The 20,696-nt window shown below is 36.2% G+C and overlaps 1 protein-coding gene and 1 pseudogene across 1 annotated transcript; one reads left to right on the forward strand and one right to left on the reverse strand.

Annotated features, from left to right (window-relative positions):
* Positions 1 to 737: 737 nt before the first annotated feature.
* LOC112786119 (uncharacterized) lies at positions 738 to 4,327 on the reverse strand. Its single transcript, XM_025829535.1, has 4 exons — positions 2,073 to 4,327; positions 1,676 to 1,984; positions 1,479 to 1,584; positions 738 to 1,391 (listed from the first exon to the last, which is right to left on the reverse strand). Exons 1-4 carry the CDS (start codon positions 4,325 to 4,327, stop codon positions 738 to 740), a joined length of 3,324 nt encoding a protein of 1,107 aa, XP_025685320.1.
* Positions 4,328 to 5,893: 1,566 nt separating this feature from the next.
* On the forward strand, positions 5,894 to 7,280 carry LOC112786120 (G-box-binding factor 1-like; annotated as a pseudogene).
* The last annotated feature ends 13,416 nt before the right edge of the window (positions 7,281 to 20,696 follow it).

Consider the following 20,696-nt stretch of genomic DNA (forward strand, 5'->3'; position numbering starts at 1 on the left):
TTTATTAAAAATATTTTGGGCAACATTTCCGTACAATTGAAGTCTTTATCATATGCCTCAAAATAAGTAAAATTTAATATTATTCAACCATAGCCACATAGAAAGCTAAATAATCAGCATTGGACCTGTAAAAATTGGCATAGTGCATGTTCAGCTATCAATGCATCACTTTTCTACTTTCATACAAGAGATTCCACAAAAAATATATTATATATAAAGATTAAAATATAAAAATTTGCATTTATATAGAAAGCACTTATTTAGCAACTCAGCTTGAGAAATTAAGTTTATTATGCACCATACCTACTGTCTCCACGGTCCAATATTCAGAAGATTGACGTCCACCAAAGGGCCTAATATGTTCTTGGGATCCTTGGTTAGGCAGTGAATGATCCATATTACTATCCGGATTGCTTTGTATTGCTGAATCAAGATTAGGTGGTGAATCATGATTAGGTGGTGAGATATCCGTAGGTGAATTGTGAAATACCTCGTCGTTAGACTGATCAAAACCATTTTCAGGTAGAGGAGCTGATCTCAGGGGATTAGTAAACCGTTTACACTTCGCCATTGCTGTAAATGAATTTAACAACAAATAGTTAGAGAAAATAACTCAAAAAGCATGTTATATTTCACACAAAATTAGGCCAGAGATAAAATTTATGAACAAGCCAACGGATTAACCATAACCTTAAAATTAACAAATATATAAATAAGCTTTAACCTTAGATTTCTCATTATGAGTCAACTACGTCATCGATCAAGTGGTTTGTTGCCAATTGAATGTATTCATCACTGTTACCAAAATATTGATCAAGAGCTTGCTCTTGATGTGGCTCGTCCTCATCTGCAGCCTCTTCAATTTCATCACCCATTTCATACAAATCTCTTGGTTTTAAATGAACAACAATACTCCATCCTTTGTTAACGACATCATCTACATAATATACCATTGATGCTTGTGACGCTAGAATATAAGGCTCATCTTCTTCATGTTCACCGGTATGAATTGGTCTTTCAAAGTTAACACAATGAAAATGCCATTGATCTCTTCTATATCCTCTATGTCGAGTGGAATCAGCCCATTTACATTTGAAGAGAACAACAGTGAATCGCCCATAATAGCTAACCTCAATTATATCCTCCAACTTGCCATAATAGGGTACATCACCTTGTCTTAAATTTTTGTCCACTCGACTTGCAACACATGGTGTGCTAGAGGTTAAATATACTCCACTATTCTGTGTCCTCAAACCTTCTTCACGAGCAACAGTTCGAAATGTGCAACCATTTATTTTATAAGCACTATATCTCGTTGCATTTGATAAGGGGCCTCGTGCTAAAAATTTAATGTCAGTAGACAACTGTTCTATGGTATCCGGGTTCATTATCTGAAATTGGGATAAGTTATGAGGGTTAAAACGTTTATATTTTAACACCTTTTCCATTTCATAAACTCTAATAATTAAGTAACTTACTCGTTTTTCAAACCACGAAACAAATTCCTTAAATACTCTCTTCTCTATGTCTGTGGGGTTCGGTCTCCTTCCCTTTGAGCTTCTTCTTATGTATTCTCTAAATTCACTGCATTAGGAATTAATTTGGATTCAGAGTACGTCACTCACGAATATAGATTTTGAATATATTACTGCAAATAACCTCTATCTTTACTTACTTCACATAATCCTTGACGGCTTGACAATTTAGTAACACATATCTATGGGCTTGTAGCTTTTGCTTTTCATTCAACGTAAAAATTGTACCAGAACTCCCTGCTTTACCCACCGGCGGAAAGAGACAAGATTCTGAGCATCCCTTGTCAAGCGGGTCATCACATACACGTCTAGCTCTATTGAACCTTGTCTCAATATCTTCAAAATAGCGAGAACAAAAAGTGAGACATTCCTCAGCTAAATATCCTTCGGCTATAGATGCTTCTGCTTGTGCTCTATTCCGCACATGGGATTTTAGATGGCCTAACTCCCTAAAATAATATAAAAAAATCAAGTAAAAATGACATGACTAGAGATGCAATTCTAACGATCGTTAGTTCATCATACAAAATATTTTACCTCTCAATTGGATACATGTATCGATAATGCACTGGTCCTCCGAGCTTTGCTTCATCTACTAGATGGACTGTCAAGTGAACCATGACGGTAAAGAATGATGGAGGGAATAACATTTCCAACTGGCAAAGGACGACCACTATGCGTTGTTGGAGCTTGTCAAGTTCAGAGTTACTTAAGCTTTTCCCACAAAGGATCTTAAAGAATGAGCCAAACTCAGCCAATACTGCGGTAACATGATCTGGCAGCAAATGACGAACTGCTATTGGTAACAATTCCTCCAAAAGAATATGACAGTCATGACTTTTTAATCCAAAAATTTTTTTCTGTCCTTCATCCACACATCTCGAAATATTACTTGAGTATCCATCTGGTAGCACAACATTCTTCAATGCCGAAAGAAATAGCTTCTTGGTGTCACGTGTTAGTGAAAATAAAGATAAATGATATGATCCATTGTCACTTGGCCAGAGATCACGCCTTATGCCCATTTCTTTCAAATCTTTCCGTGCCTTGAGATTGTCCTTTGATTTTGCTTTGTCATTAAGCAAAGTGTACAAAATGTTATCACACACATTCTTCTCAATGTGCATAAAGTCCAGATTGTGACGCAACAAATTGGTTTTCCAGTACGGAAGATCAAAGAAAATGCTTCGCTTGTTCCACTGCTTAACTTCTCGTCGAGGTCTTTTCCCACCATTACGAGATTCTTCTCGTTGCTGATCTCGTGTTTCAACATCCTGTTGTTGTTCAAGAATGTCAGAACCTAATAACTTCTTAGGTGGACCACGCTCCTCTGTGCTTCCGTCAAAACGAACACGATTCAGTCTAAATCTATGATTTCTTCCCAAAAAACGTCTATGACCCATGAAGCACCATTTAGAACTATGACGGAGATAACAAGGAAAAGAATCAAAGTTACAAGTGGGACAAGCTAAACCGGTGTGTGTGTTCCAACCAGATAGCATACCTAACCCAGGAAAATCACTTATTGTCCACATAAGAGCTGCATGCATTCTAAATGTGTTTCCGGATGATGAGTCAAATGTCTCCACACCATCAATCCATAAATCTTTCAATTCATTTATAAGGGGTTGCAAGTACACATCTATCTTATTTCCTGGGGACTTCTTTCCTGGAATAACCATTGATAAGATGAAAGAAGTGTGATTCATACACATCCAAGGTGGAAGATTGTATGGAATCAAGAACACAGGCCAAACGCTATTAGTAGAACTCAAGGCTCCGAATGGATTAAAACCATCAGTTGCAAGACCTAGGCGAACATTTCGTGGCTCTTCGGCAAATAGTGTGTGCATCGCATTAAAATTCTTCCATGCTTCACCGTCCCTTGGATGTCTCAGTAATCCATCTCTTGCAGGTGCAGAATTATGCCATTGCATGTGCTCAGCCGTCTTGCTACACATATATAACCTTTTCAACCTTGGCTTCAGTGGAAAGTATCGCAAAACTTTTGCAGCTTGCTTTTTCTTTTTTTTCTTAGGGATCCATCTAGATATACCGCAATACTTGCATGTATCTTGTATGTTATCTGGAGTGTCATCTAGATATAACATACAGTCATTTGGGCAAGCATCAATCTTAGTATATTCTAGGCCGAGTTTGCAAATTACTTGCTTGGCCTTATAAAAACTAGAAGGCAGCTGTATTCCATCGAAAGTATCTCTCAACAAAGTCAATATCATAGTCATGGCCTTATCGCTTATTCTACACAAGACCTTTATGTGATACAATTTGATTAGAAACTCCAACTTTGTGCATTTACTGCCTTCGTGCAACTTTTCATTTCCGTCTTTTATAAATTCATTGAACTCACTACCATCATCAAAGGAGCCCTCATGTAATCTTCCATCTGCGATGTCTTCATCTCCATCGGGTATAACTGCATCATTCAATCCCATTATACCTTCATCCCCATGGTGGCCGAATACATCATGCAGCAATGTATTTAGCGGATTCTCTTGAGATGGTGGCGCTTGCACTTCTATACTACTTGGCTCAACAGGTTGTATCTCACCATGACGATTCCAGATCACATAGTTTCTGGGAAATGGCTTTAAGAGCAGGTGATCCTGAACTGTGTCTCTTTTATGCCATTTTCCAAATGCACATCGTGGACATGGACAACATATTCTATCCGAAATGGCCGCTCTCGCAAAAGCAAAATCAAGGAATCCAATTATGCCATCCATGTATTCCTTTGTTGTTCGAGGTTTTTCAATCCAAGTTCTATCCATTTGTAACTAATTTATTCAACCAAAAAATAAACAAAGTTGTAACATAGAGAAGGAATAGATAATTTATTTTTGTAAAGTAATTAATACATTAAATCTCGTCATCGTAATCATTATAATAAGTTGTTTACTTTTTTTATGCTATTTTATGTCACATTGATTTTTTTTAATTTTTCACACAGAAATACTAAATTATTCTTTAAGTATTGGTGTCGTTTTATTGGTGTAGAGTGATAGAAAATTTTAACAAGTTACAACTATTTAAGTTTTAATCTTCTAAACTAAATTCTAAGCAAATATAGTTTTTCATAACACCTTTAAGGATTTGAATAATTATTTTATATGTAATTAATTGGCTATTATTTTATACTTGGTTAGTTTTTTAATTAAATTTTTAGTCATAGATATATTCAATATTCAATAAAATAAATATTATAAAATTTTATGACAAGCATTCTAACTATAAAAAGTTAAGTTATAATTAAGTTATTGTATATTTTAAACGATTCAAGACTCGAAAAATACCATTCTAAAATGAGTTATATTTTATACATTTTGTTTTCCTGTGAATATTATTATGTGGCTTTTATGTTAAAGTTTATGTTGTTCAAAAATATTTTTGAAGCTCAGTCATTGCCAATCAACTAAATAAATCGAAAACTAGAAAAAGAAAAAAATCACTACAACATAAAAAGGAGAATAGATATTTCAAAAATAAAATCCCAAAAATGATATACATAGAATTGCAAAACTATAACTATTTTATTCAGAATAAAGAACATGTAATTACTTTATTGAGGCAGAGAATTACCTTGTAAAAGGAATCAACTGAATGGTGTGGATTAGATCCGAATGTATCAGTGATATAGGAGCAACAAGTATGCCAAATCAACTACTCAGATACTGCAAAAATAATTTTCGAACAAAAAATGATAAAAATAGTTTAGTATGAACATCAACAAATGAAAACTTTAATTTTAAATAACAAAATGCAACAGAAGGCACAATTATCACAAATCAAAATGTTCTCTTTATTTTAACTTCAACTATAAAACTGACTATCTCTATTTTTTATATTCACAGTTTAACTCTCTACATTTTTTTATTCTATAAAGAAATTTAGCATCTAATTTTCCCTAATCTATTCCCACAAATCAAATCTGCAACACCAAATTCTATCTCACAGGTCATGGCAAAACTCATCTGTGTAAGAAAAATCATTTCTACCAGTCTAGAACATCATGATAGGTCTAGAGGAGGAAAAAGGAAAAAAAAAACATAATTTTTAAAAATTGAAAGCTTTAAATTCCTGAAGATTAGATTTGCTTCAAATTTTCTCATAAGATTTTAACTAGGAACTGAGGAAGGTCAAAGTTAATGAAGCATGAAGCATTCTCTGTTTCAAATGAACTTGGAATCACTAAATATAATTTCATCTTTCAAGAAGCCAAATATCAAATTGGGAAAATTCAATAACACTAACAAATTTCTAAGCTCAATTATATGCTATCAAATTGTTACCTTTGCATAGAAGCACAGCTGCAACTATGAACGCCAATAGCAGCAGCAATGGAACGCGAACAGCAGCAACACAAATCCAAACCCGAATGCGAACACGAACAGCAGCAGCAACACGAATGCGAGTAGCAGGGGCACAACCGCGATTAGCAGTAGCAATCAATCAATATGTGTGATCAATTTCAGGAGTTGTCTACACACAAAGCAAGAGCCAATAATTAATATTAGAAACTACTCATTATCTAACATAATTGTTATGACTTTTGATAAGCTATAATTGAAAATTAGTTTAAAATTTTTAACAAGAAGGGAAGCTTTGACAAACAAGAAAGGAAGCTTTGACAAAATGCTTGCTGATGGTATGTTGCATTCTTCTGCATGTTTTCCTATCTTTAATTTTTACATGGTTACTCAAGCAATTTTGTCTTAATTGTGAACTTTTTCAGGAGCCAATGCACAGAACAATGCCATAACTCAATCTTCTGGAAAGGCTGCTGTGTGAATGGCTGCAACTAATCTTAATATTGGAATGGACTTGTGGAATGCATCTTCTGCAGAAGCTGATGCTCCAAAACTGAGAAACAATCAACCTGCCCCAGGAGCTGTCAACCCTCCTACTATAATGGGACGTGAAGTTGCACTTGGTGAACAGTGGATACAAGTATGATTTACACATTATCTTCTTGAACTTCAGGCCATATATTCATTGTTTTAAAAAACGTTTCCTTTTTATCTTGTGCATCTCTTAGTTGTTTCCTTTACCTTGCAGAGCCTTAGCTTTCCTTTCCTATTTCGGTTTTTTTAGGACGAACGTGACCTGAAGAGACAGAAAAGAAAACAGTCTAACAGAGAATCAGCTAGGAGGTCAAGACTACGCAAGCAGGTAGTTTACAGTTATCTTCATGCAAGCAATGGTTAAGGGTTATCAATAATATTTCAGTGTTTCCAATGCTACAAATTGACATCCTTCAATGTTTTTCATTTGTTGTATCCACCAGGCTGAGTGCGAGGACTTGCAAAAGAAGGTGGAACTGGGAAACGAGAGCCAGACTCTGAGAGAAGAACTTCAGAGAGTATTAGAAGAATGCGAGAAGCTTACAGCTGAAAATAATTCCATCAAGGTAAATTACACCTCCAAATTTTATTGAACTGAATTAGCATTGACCAGGTTATGGTCTTAAAACCTTAGATTATGTCCTCTAACAATACTTTTGCTGTCAACAGTCAACAGGAAAAGTTGGAAAGGTTATGTGGACCAGAAGCAGTTGCCAACCTCGAATAAATCACCTTTTTGTTATCTTCATTATAAGGAAACCCCGAGGTTTGATCAATTCCCAGAGCTAGAAGAGACAGACTTGCAGCTGCAATTCTATCACTGCCGGTTCTATTAATTAATTGAGCATAGGATATAGTATAATTTTTCTTCTTTGTTCACTAATTTTATTATACCATTAATTAAACCTCAATTGTAATTCTCCTGATGTTGTATTATACACGTCATTTCTGACTGAAACTATTTTCTTTTTCTCTTGAATGATGTTCAAGGCTTTTCCAATGTCATTGTGTCTTAATTAAGTGATAGCAATAATGTCCATTACTAATCACATTATAAGAATTCCAATTATATATATATACTTCATGTATTAATTTTACCCTGTTCTAGTATTATTAATAGTTATACTATGAGTCAAGTTATGTCCTTATATGTTAATAAAGTTGCAAAGAAAAACTAGTTACGTCCTTATTAATAGTTATAGTATTATTAATAGTTATTGGCTCAGGCAACTGGTTCTTCTTAGTAAACTCCCTCTCATTTGGATTATATATATATATATATATATATATATATATATATATATATATATATATATATATATATATATATATATATATATATATTATGAAAGTGATGCAGAAAAAGCACTTTTTGAAAGAGTATACATTATCATAAATATATTCTATAGCTGTTTTTTTAAATTTGAAACTAGCTAATAATTAATTAGCTATCCAAAGTGCACAGGTTTTATTTCTTCTGATCATTATTGTTGTACACAAATAATCTTAAAAAACAAATTAAACATATAGGTAGAACTTACTTTTTCTTGTCCAATGTAAAGATGTCTGTCCTTGTATATTTCTCAATGATGACCTGCAACATATAATACATCAAAAGTCAGAAGAAAAAAAAAACAGAAATGAACTACAAGAAAAACCAGTAGTCATTACTAAGAAAAAATTAGAAATTCATAAAACGGTAACCATAAGAAACAATTTTCAACCAATAGTGGTAACTGATTTTGTGTTACTATCAACAATATGAAACTAAAAGCCAAATGTGAAAATGTGAAATGGCAAAATTTGCAGAAATATAGTTAAGGAGCTCGATCTGGAAAATCGATTAAGATGCTTGTAGATTTCTTTTTTCATTCCTTTTCAACAATCAAAAGCCAACAAAAAATCATCAATGCACTATGATAATAATAATAACAATAATGTGCCCATTACATGCAAATAGAAGACAAAAAAATTGGAATATCAATTACCCACTGAAATGGAATTAAAAATTATAGAAACACAATTAAAGTTAAATTTAGAGCCATAAATTCATGATATTGTCATACAAAGCACTAATCAGAAAGGGGATAAATAGTTTATAAACCCTAATTAGTTCATATACATACCTTTTTTATGGAAGAACAGCTGCAACTAAGAACGTGAACATCAGCAGCAATGGAACACGAACATCAGTAGCAACACAAACGCAAACACCAATAGTAGCAGGAACTGGAACGCCAACAGCAGCAGCAATCGGAACGCTAATAGCAGCAAGATTATGAACGGCAGTTGCAATGGCACAACCGCGTATAGCAGCAGCAATCAATGAAGAAATGTGAACAATGAAGAATGAAGCAGTTACTATATCAGGAGAGTGGGAACAGAAAAGGGTGTTAGCGAGGTGGGAAAATGGATTTCGCGGGAAGAAAGAGCTTTTTGCATTGCCAATTGTTTGGGGAATTGATTTAGTTTTGGGGGAGTTTCAAAAATCCTACTATTCAAAATAAAAACTGCTGTAAATAAAACTCTTAACAAAATGAAAGATAACTTTTTGTTTTAAAAATTAAATTTGTAGGATTGTTTTAAAACTTCCGTTAATAAACTCCTACAATATAGCTTTTTTTCTGTAGTGAATAAATTCTATTTAATTAATTAATTAATTAATCAATAATAATAATAATTGTGAACAATTCTTTTAATTCTTTTGTAAATGCAGTCGTCTTTATTTAATTTGGAAAAAAATAAATATTATTTAAATTATATTATTTCTATAATTTTTTTAGGTAATCATCTTATAATAAATATATTAAAAATATGTTTAATTATTCTATTAGTATTTGTAGTTTTATTAAATTTGTAATTAGATTTCTATATTTTTTTTTCAATCACGTTCCTATACTATTTTTAATTTTATAATTAAGTCTTTTTGTGTCAAAAATATTAAAATCAACAGAATATTCTCTCTAAAAAATTTCTGATCAAAGTTCTAATTAAGTTTTTAATTGTGGGTACATTCAATTTGTATAAAAATATTTCATTAACTCTAGCATTCTTATACCGAAAAGGACTAAATTACAAAATGTAAAATAATATAAAGATTCAATTAAAAGAAAAAAATTTAGTAACTTAATTATAAATTTGATAAAATTAACTAATAAAATAATTAAATCTTAAGAATATAGTTGATTTAAATTTCAACTCTTTTTCATATATAATTAGACTCTTAAATATGAACTCTATCAAAGATTAATTTTTTTTTTGTAAATTGAAAATCTTTTCTTATTTTTCTGTAAAAAAGAATTAGTAGTAAATTTTTTACTTTCAAATATTTTTATTGTGTGCTTTTTAAGACTAGTTATTTTAATTTCGAAAAATATTTTTTTGTTGTTTTTTTGTATTATAGTCACAACATATTGTAACACTTATATTTAGTTTAGTTTTATAATAATATCTCTGATGTTTTAAATATATTTTAGTTTTATCTTTGACAGTTGACTTGGAGGGTGATACTAACCATCACAATGAAGAACAAAGACCAAGCTAGGTAGTGAAAATGGCCGAGAATAAAGAGGCTTGAAAATTAGCTGTAGAGTCAGGTGCTCAATGCAGCGATGAGGAAGATATCATGGCTATCTTGCAGGAGCAGAATGAAGTGATTGCTCTGAAGCGACGACAGACAAAGCAGAAAGACAAAATAGGAAGAAGTTGCTCAAAAACTTGTAAACAGGTGTGTACTAATTTTATGAAATGATTATAAGTTCATGGAATATTAGGGGGTTGGGAAGTTCAGGAAAAGTTGGTATGTTGAGGAATTTTAAAAGTAAGTTTATGTTGGATATGTTGGGTTTGGTAGAAACAAAGAAGGAACTTGTGAATAATTTGCACGTAGCTCGTATATGAGGTAGAGACAGAGCATGTTGGGAGTTTGTAAGTTCAACTGGGGTTTTTGGAGGGTTATTGTTAATCTGGGATGAGGGAATTTTTAAAATGACTAATTGCTACAAAGGAGACAGACGACTGTGTGTAGAAGGGGTTGTGGTAAAAGATAATTTTCATTGTGCTATCTGTTTGGTGTATGATTGGGAAGAATTGAGCTATATTGCAGGATTGGTCCAGGTGCCATTTTGTTGTTTGGGGGATTTTAATGAAATCTTGCATATGGTAGAAAGAAAAGGTGCGACTAGATTGTCGGCGTTGGCAGAAGATTTTAGAGCATGGATCAATGATATGGAATTGATTGATTTGGCACTAAATGATCGAAAGTATACATGGTTTAGAGGACAGTCGTGCAGTCGTATTGACAGGTGCTTAGTTTCTGTGGAGTGGATTGATGTGTACCCGGTGATGAGTGAATTCTTTGATGGTATAGAATTTCCTCAAATGAATGAATTCTCGTTTCAAGTATAGTTCTACACCAACAAACAATCCTCTAATAAAAAATTTGGGTTGTCACAAGTACAACCCCAATAAGAATTAACCGAAGTATTTAGACTTCGGGTCGTCTCACAAGGAATTGCAATGAAATGGTCAATTATTGGCTATGAAGAACAAGGGGTTTGGTTGATAAAAGGGGCAATAAAATAAATGATAAGAAAAGTAAAGAGAGCCATTAAAGAAAGCAATTAATAAAGAGAGACATTCATGGCAAGGTTTGAGATCATAGGCTTTCTATCCTAGTCATTAATCATAACAATACTTAACAAGAATTTATCTTATTTCGTCATCCCCAATGTTGGAAGAAGGTGTAAGTTATCTTCCATTAGAGAAAGTCAAACAAGACTAGTTAATCTCAAGTCAAAAATCTTAATCAACTCACTACTTGAATTAGCAAGAGATTAGAGTCATTGAAAATGATATTAACTAACAACTCTAGATCACCATTCTAAATTGGGTATTAATGACTCAAGATTGTCCAATTACTCTTCCCAAGCCAAGAATGCTCAAAATCTACTTTAAAGCCTAACCAAGCATTTTGTCAAATACTTGGAAGGCATAAAAGGAAAGCAAAGTAAAAATGCAAGAATAATAAATCTACCAACTACCAATTGCAAGAAAAGTAAATTCACAACTCAAATCAACAATTAAAAGAATATCAAACATTAAATTTCATTAAATGTAAACAAAATCCAACATGAGAATTCATAAACATAAAAGAGAGATAAAAGTAAAATTGACAAGAGAACTAAGAAGAATAGAGTAGTAGAAGCAATAAATTATAAAGGAAACAAGATGAATTCAAGAAATCATGCCTAGATCTAAGATGGAACTACCCTAGGAACCCTAATTCTAGAGAGAAGAGGGAGTTTCTCTCTCTAGAAACTAAACTACACGATGCTAAAAACTCCAAAAAAATTTCTCTTCCTTTACCCAAGCTTGAATTCTGCATGAAATAGCATCAGAAATAAGTTGGATTGGGCCAAAAATGAGCTACAAATCACTGGCCACGATTTCACTTTAGTGAATCATGTTGATCCATTGACACATACGCGTATAGTGCGCGTACACATCCCTATACGCGCGGAAAATATAGCAAATCTTATATCATTTCGAAGCCCCAGATGTTAGCTTTCCAACGCAACTAGAACTGCCTCATTTGGATCTCTGTAACTCAAGTTATGGTCAATTGAGTGCGAAGAGGTCAGGCTTGACAGCTTTGCGGTTCCTTCATTTCTTCATGAGTTCTCCCACTTTGCATGCTTTTCTCCTCACTTATTCCATCCAATACTTGCCTTATGAATCTGAAATCACTCAACAAATACATCAAGGCATCGAATGGAACTAAGGTGAGTTAAAATCACCAATTTAAGGGCCTAAAAGGCATATTTTCACATTTAAGCACAAATCAAGGGAGAATTGCAAAACCATGCTATTTCATTGAATAAATGTGAGAAAAGGTGATAAAATCCCCCAAATTAAGCAGAAGATAAACCAAAAAGTTAGAGTTTATCACCCGGATATGCGTCTAAGGGGAGGTCCAAGGGGTTTATCGGATCACTGCCCCTTGATTATAGAAGACAGCAGAACCTAAGTCTCGAGTTGTATAGAAGAACTTCATCACCCTCTTGGAAATCTTTCTTGCGGATATGGTGATCATGAAATGCCTTAGTCTTCTCCTTATAGATCCTTGCATTCTCACAGGCCTCCATCCTAAGACATTTGAGTTCTTCTAATTGCAACTTCCTTGCTATGCCTGCCTTGGTGAAGTCCATGTTGCATTGCTTGACCGCGCAATAGGCCTTATGTTCAATTTTAACCGGGAGATGGCATGCCTTCCCATAGACAATCCGGAAGGAACTCATCCCTAGAGGAGTCTTATAGGCCATTCTATACACCCACAATGCGTCACCCAACCGAGAACTCTAATCTTTCCTTTGTGGGTTCACCACTTTTTCCAAAACCCGCTTTATCTCTCGGTTGGACACCTCCGCTTGGCCATTAGTTTGGGGGTGGTAAGCGGTTGTAACCTTGTGTAGTACCCCATATCACTTGAGTAATGCTTCTATCTTGCTGTTGCAAAAGTGAGTACCTTGGTCACTCACGATTGCTCGTGGCGACCCATAGCGGCATACAATATTGTTTCTAATGAAAGAAACCACAGTATTAGTGTCATCAAGGCGGGTAGGAATCGCTTCCACCCATTTTGATACATAATCAACCGCCAATAGAATGTAAAGATATCCACTTGAGTTAGGAAATGGCCCCATAAAGTATATACCCCATACATCAAAGATTTCACAAAACAACATTGGTAGTTGAGGCATTTCATTTTGGGATGCATTTCCTCACTTTTGACATTAGTGACATGACAAACAATATTGATTTACATCCTTGAACAATGTTGGCCACCAGAATCCGCAATCCAAAACCTTTTTAGCTGTCCATTGTGTGTCAAAGTGACCACCACACTGGGATGAATGACAAGATTCAAGAATAGGGTGGAATTCGGACTCCGGGACACATCTATGAATCACTTGGTCTACCTTCCATTTTCACAGGTGAGGGTCATCCCAAATGTAGTACTTAGAGTCACTCCTCAACTTATCTCTTTGATGTTTTGAAAAGTTAGGAGGAAAGATATTGGCAACCAAGTAATTCACCATAGATGCAAACCAAGGAAGGCTATTGAAAATAGCATGCAAACCATCCAAAGGAAATGAGTCGTCAATCGGAAATGGGTCATATTTAAGATTTTCAAGGTAGCTCAGATGGTCCGTAACCAAATTTTATGACCCACTTCGATCCGTAATCTCAATGTCAAACTCTTACAAGAGCAAGATCCAACGTATGAGCCTAGGTTTCGATTCATTCTTTGTCAAACAAATATTTTAAGGCTGCATGATCCGTATACACCAGTATTTTGGAGCCTAGCAAATAAGATCTAAATCTATCCAATGCATGAACAATCGTTAGAAGCTCTTTTTCCGTAGTGGTGTAATTGGATTGTACCGCATCCAATCTCTTTGAAGAATAAGCAACAATGTAAGGGAGCTTACTCTCGCACTGTGCAAGCGCGGCACCTACAGTATAATTGGAGGCGTCACACATAATCTCAAATAGTTGTGTCCAATCAGGGCCTCTTACCATGGGTGCTATAGTGAGGGCTTTCCTCAACTTCTCAAATGCCCCTTTGCAAACATCATCAAACTCAAATTCCACATCTTTCTGTAACAAGCGGGATAATGGCAGGGCAATCTTGCTAAAATCCTTGATGAAGCGCCTATAAAATCCTGCATGCCCCAAAAAGGAGCGGATCTCCCTCACAGAAGAGGGGTGAGGTAAACTAGTAATGACATCAACCTTGGCCGGTGGTGTGCGAATTGTGAATCACACTTTTCACAACTCGTACCACTAACCAGCAAGTGCACTGGGTCGTCCAAGTAATACCTTACGTGAGTAAGGGTCGATCCCACGGAGATTGTTGGTTTGAAGCAATCTATGGTTATCTTGTAAATCTTAGTCAGGAAATCAATTATAATTATCAGTATGAATTGCGAAGAATAAAAGAGCATGGATTAAATACTTGTTATGCAGTAATGGAGAATATGTTGGAGTTTTGGAGATGCTTTGTCTTATGAATCTCTGCTTTCTCCCTGTCTTCTTCTTTACGCACGCAAGGTTCCTCCTATGGCAAGCTGTGTGTTGGTGGATCACCGTTGTCAATGGCTACCATCCGTCCTTTCAGTGAAAAAGGTCCAGGTGTGCTGTCACCGCACGGCTAATCATCTGTCGGTTCCCACTCATGCTGGAATAGGATCCATTGATCCTTTTGCGTCTGTCACTACGCCCAGCCCTTGTGAGTTTGAAGCTCGTCACAGTCATTCAATCCCTGAATCCTACTCGGAATACCACAAACAAGGTTTAGACTTTTCGGATTCTCAAGAATGCTGCCAATGGATTCTAGCTTATACCACGAAGATTCTGATTAAGAAATCCAAAAGATATTCATTCAATCGAAGGTAGAACGGAGGTGGTTGTCAGGCATGCGTTCATAGGTTGAGGATGATGATGAGTGTCACGGATCATCACATCCATCATAATGAAGTGCGAATAAACATCTTAGATAGAAACAAGCGTGTTTGAATAGAAAACAGAAATAGTTGCCTTAATTCATCGAAACACAGCAGAGCTCCTCACCCCCAACAATGGAGTTCAGAGACTCATGCCATCAAAGAGTACAAAGTTCAGATCTAAAATGTCATGAGTTACCAAATAAATCTCTATGATAGATAGTGCAGAAATCCACTTCTGGGGCCCGCTTGGTGTGTGCTGGGGCTGAGACTTAAGCTTCTCACGTGCCTGGGCTGTTTTGGGCGTTCAACGCCAGGTTGTAACCTGTTTCTGGCGTTGAACTCCAACTTGTAACCTGTTTCTGGCGCTGGACGCCAGACTGCAACATGGAACTGGCGTTAAACGCCAGTTTACGTCATCTATCCTTGAGCAAAGTATGGACTATTATATATTGCTGGAAAGCCCTGGATGTCTACTTTCCAACGCAATTGAAAGCCCGCCAATTGGACTCTTTTAGCTCCAGAAAATCCATTCCGAGTGCAGAGAGGTCAGAATCCAACAGCATCAGCAGTCCTTTTTCAGCCCGAATCAGATTTTTTGCTCAACTCCCTCAATTTCAGCCAGAAAATACCTGAAATTACAGAAAAACACACAAACTCATAGTAAAGTCCAGAAATATAAATTTTTCCTAGAAACTAATGAAAGTATACTAAAAACTTAACTAAAACGTCCTAAAAACTACATGAAATTAACCCCAAAAAGCGTATAAAATATCCGCTCATCACAACACCAAACTTAAACTGTTGCTTGTCCCCAAGCAACTAGACAAATAAAATAGAATACAAATAAGTCACAAAGCAATAATATCTCAGAGTTTTTGCTCAAATTCTAATTAAATGAGCGGGACTAGTAGCTTTTTGCTTCCGAACAGTTTTGGCATCTCACTTTATCCATTGAAGCTCAGAATGATTGGCATCTATAGGAACTTAGAATTCAGATAGTGTTATTGATTCTCCTAGTTCAGTATGTTGATTCTTGAACACAGCTACTTTTATGAGTCTTGGTCGTGGCCCTAAGCACTTTGTTTTCCAGTATTACCACCGGATACATAAATGCCACAGACACATAATTGGGTGAACCTTTTCAGATTGTGACTCAGCTTTGCTAAAGTCCCCAATTAGAGGTGTCCAGGGTTCTTAAGCAAACTCTTCTTTTTGCTTTGGATCTTGACTTTAACCGCTCAGTCTCAAGTTTTCACTTGACACCTTCACGCCACAAGCACATGGTTAGGGACAGCTTGGTTTAGCCGCTTAAACCAGGATTTGATTCCCTTAGGCCCTCCTATCCACTGATGCTCAAAGCCTTGGATCCTTTTTATTACCCTTACCTTTTGGTTTTAAGGGCAATTGGCTTTTTCTTCTTGCTTTTTCTCTCTCTTTTTTTTTTCGCATATACTTTTTTTTCTGCAAGCTTTGTATTCACTGCTTTTTCTTGCGTCAAGAATCATTTTTATGATTTTTCAGATTATCAATAATATGTCTCATGTTCATCATTCTTTCAAGAGCCAACATATTTAACATTCAAGAACATCAAATTCCAAAGACATATGCTCTGTTCAGGCATTCATTCAGAAGGCAGAAAGCATTGTCACCACATGTAAATAATTAGAATTTCTTTTATTAAAACTCGAAAAATATTGCCTCCTTATTCTAAAGAAAATCTTCTATTTTATTCATGTTTAATGATGATGAGAAAAATAAATTATAGCTTAATTGGAGATAAAATAACTACTAACTACTACTATAACTTCTAAGGTAAAACTTAAATAAGAACAATTATCACAGAGTTAAGGCTAAGATTAGAACTCAACAACCTTGAATTTGGGATGTGGATGTTCCTCTAGTCTGTGGGGTGCTTGGTCCTTCAAGAGATAACTTCTGACGCTTCAGTTCCTTTAAGTCACGCCCTTGCTCTTCTTGTTCCCTGAGCAGTTTGCAAAGCATGCTGTTTTGGTTTTGCTGTTCTTCTTTTATTTGGTCCATAGCTTCTTGCAATTTAGTAACAGATGCTTCAAGATGTTCCCAATATTCAAATTGAGGGATTTCTGGGAGAAATTCTTGTGCTCTCCTCTTGATGGGGTCATCCTGCACTTGTTATTTTTCCATTGTGGTTTTAGTGATTGGTTGCTCTACTGAGATGTACTCCGTTATTCCCATCCTTACTCCAGCATCTTTGCAGAGCATAGAGATTAAGCTTGGATAAGCCAACCTGACATCTTTGGAGTTCTTGTTTGCAAGTATGTAAAATTTAGATGGGATCAGTTGATGAACTTCCACTTCTTTTCCCAACATAATGCAATGGATCATCACTGCTCTTTTAACGGTGACTTCAGAACAGTTGCTAGTGGGCAATATAGAACGCCCAATGAAGTCCAACCATCCTCTGGCGACTGGTTTGAGATCTTCTCTCTTGAGTTGATTTGGGACACCCTTGCTGCTGGTGGTCCACTGGCTCCAGGGATGCATATATCCTCTAGAATCTTATCCAAGCCCTTGTTTGTTCTCATCATTCTCCTATTGAAGGAGTCTGGGTCATCTTTCAGCTGAGGTAGCTTAAAGATCTCCCTGATTTTGTCAGGGTGGATGTGAACAATCTTTCCTCTGACCAAAGTCCGATAGTCATAGAGGGCAGTTCCAGATATTCTCTGCCTGTCTGTTTGCCATAGATTAGCGTAGAACTCCTGAACCATATTTCTTCCCACTTTTGTTTCAGGATTAGCTAGGATTTCCCAGTTCCTGTTTCGAATCTGCTCTTGGATCTCCGGATATTCATCTTCTTTCAGATCGAACTTGACTTTCGGGATCACTGATCTTAGACCCATTATTTTGTAGTAATGGTCTGAATATTCTTTGGTTAAGAACTTCCCTTGATTCCAAAGTGGTTTTGGAATACTCTCTTTCTTGCCTCTTGGAGTGGGTTGTTTTCCTTTAGGAGCCATGATCTTAGTGGGTATGGTTTAGTGATCACGGATAAACACACCAAACTTAGAGGTTTGCTTGTCCTCAAGCAAAAGAAAAGAAAGGAGAGGGATAGAAGGAGAGCTAGTGGCGAATGGTAGATGGGAGGAGGGAGGCCGAATGTGGCTTTAAAAGGGAGAGGGGTGGGTTTTCGAAAATGTTAAAAAGATAAGATAGAAGATATGATTTATAAAAGATAAGTATGATATGAAAAGATGTGATTTAAGATTGAAAAGAAATGAAAGATATTTGAAAAAGATAAATTTGGATTTTGAAAAAAAGATAATGTGAAGATTTGAAAAAGATATTGATGAGTTGAAAAGATTTTAGAAGGAAAAGAGATAGATTTGTTTTGGAAAATTTGAAAAAGAGTTGGATTGGATTGAAAGAGAATTTATGTTTATGGATTAAGATACATTTGATATTTTTAAAGTAGGGTTTTTAGAAATTAAGGTTTTTGGAAATTAGGGTTTGTAACATGTTTACGCAAGAAATCATGAATTGAAACATGAAAATTAAAATTAAAATAAAAAATGTGAAACAAAAACGAGTTTACCTCCTCCCCACCATCCTGGGTTAAACGCCCAAATGCTGCATGTTTTGGGCGTTTAACGCCCAAATGCTGCTTCTCTTGGGCGTTCAACGCCCAGCTGTTGCTTCTTTCTGGCGTTGAACGCCAGGAACTCCTTTGTCACTGGGCCGTTTTCTAAACTCCCAGGATGCTGTCAATCTGGCGTTAAACGCCCAGAAGATGCTTCTTTCTGGCGTTCAACGCCTAGAAGATGCTTCTTTCTGGCGTTTAATGCCCATATGGCTATCCTTACTGGCGTTCAACGCCCAGTGGATGCTTCTTTTGGGCGTTGAATGCCCAAAATAGCCTTTTACTGGCGTTTTCTTGCCAGTGAGCTCCTTTTTCCTGTTTTGTGCTCTGAATCCTTCTGTAGCCCTGTGAACTTATGCAATTGATTCTTTACCTTGTTAATATTAAGCTCATGCAATTAAAATAAAAAAATAGAATCAAATAACAGAAAAAGTTAGCTAATGGTTGGGTTGCCTCCCAGCAAGCGCTTCTTTATTGTCTTTAGCTGGACCTTGCTGAGCTTTTAATCTAGTCTCAGCCTTGAGCACTCTTGCTCAACATTGCCTTCAAGATAGTGCTTGATTCTCTATCCATTAACAATAAACTTCTTATCAGAATCAATATCTTGAAGCTCCACATAACTGTATGGTGATACACTTGTAATCACATATGGTCCCCTCCACCGGGATTTCAGTTTCCCGGGGAATAGCCTGAGCCTAGAGTTAAACAACAGAACCTTTTGTCCTGGTTCAAAGATTCTGGATGACAGCTTTCTGTCATGCCACCTTTTTTATTTCTCTTTATAAAGCTTGGCATTTTTGAAAGCAGTGAATCTGAATTCCTCTAGCTCATTCAGCTGGAGCAATCTTTTTTCTCCAGCTAATTTGGCATCAAAGTTTAGGAATCTGGTTGCCCAGTAGGCCTTATGTTCCAGTTCTACAGGCAGGTGACAAGCCTTACCATACACAAGTTGGTATGGAGAGGTCTCTATAGGAGTCTTGAATGCTGTTCTGTAAGCCCACAGAGCATCATCCAAGCTTCGTGCCCAATTCTTTCTACGGGTACTTACAGTCCGTTCTAGGATTTTTTTTAGTTCTCTGTTAGAAACTTCAGCTTGTCCATTTGTCTGTGGATGATATGGAGTCGCCACCTTGTGGCGAGTCCCATACCGAACCATGGCAGAGTAAAGCTGTTTGTTGCGGAAGTGAATGCCCCCATCACTGATTAGTACCCTAGGGACACCAAACCTGCTGAAGATATGTTTCTGGAGGAACTTCAGCACTGTTTTAGTATCATTGGTGGGTGTGGCAATGGCCTCTACCCATTTTGATACATAGTCAACTGCCACCAGAATATAAGTGTTTGAGTATGATGGTGGGAAAGGCCCCATGAAATCAATACCCCATACATCAAACAGCTCAATCTCCAAGATTCCTTGTTGAGGTATGGCATAACCATGAGGCAAATTACCAGCTCTCTGGCAACTGTCACAGTTACGTATAAACTCTCGGGAATCTCTGTAAAGTGTAGGCCAGTAGAAACCACATTGGAGGACCTTGGTGGCTGTTTGCTCACCTCCGAAATGACCTCCATATTGTGACCCATGGCAATGCCATAAGATCCTTTGTGCTTCTTCTTTAGGCACACACCTACGGATTATGCCGTCTGCACATCTCTTAAAGAGATAGGGTTCATCCCACAAGTAGTACTTTGCATCGGTAATTAATTTTTTCTTTTGTTGCCTGCTGTACTCCTTGGGTATGAACCTTGCAGCTTTATAGTTTGCAATGTCTGCAAACCATGGTATTTCCTGAATGGCAAACAAATGCTCATCCGAAAAGGTCTCAGAGATTTCAAGAAAGGGGAAGGACGTCCCTTCTACTGGCTCTATCCGGGACAGATGATCAGCCACTTGATTCTCTGTTCCTTTTCTGTCTCTTATTTCTATATCAAACTATTGCAGAAGCAACACCCATCTTATGAGCCTGGGTTTTGAATCCTGCTTTGTGAGTAGATATTTAAGAGCAGCATGGTCAGTGTACACAATCACTTTTGATCCTACTAAGTATGATCTAAACTTGTCAATGGCATAGACCACTGCAAGTAATTTCTTTTCTGTGGTTGTGTAATTTTTTTGGGCATCATTTAAAACACGGCTAGCATAATAAATGACATGCAGAAGCTTGTCATGCCT

Source organism: Arachis hypogaea, chromosome 20, assembly GCF_003086295.3.
Source record: "Arachis hypogaea cultivar Tifrunner chromosome 20, arahy.Tifrunner.gnm2.J5K5, whole genome shotgun sequence".
Lineage (NCBI taxonomy): Eukaryota > Viridiplantae > Streptophyta > Magnoliopsida > Fabales > Fabaceae > Arachis > Arachis hypogaea.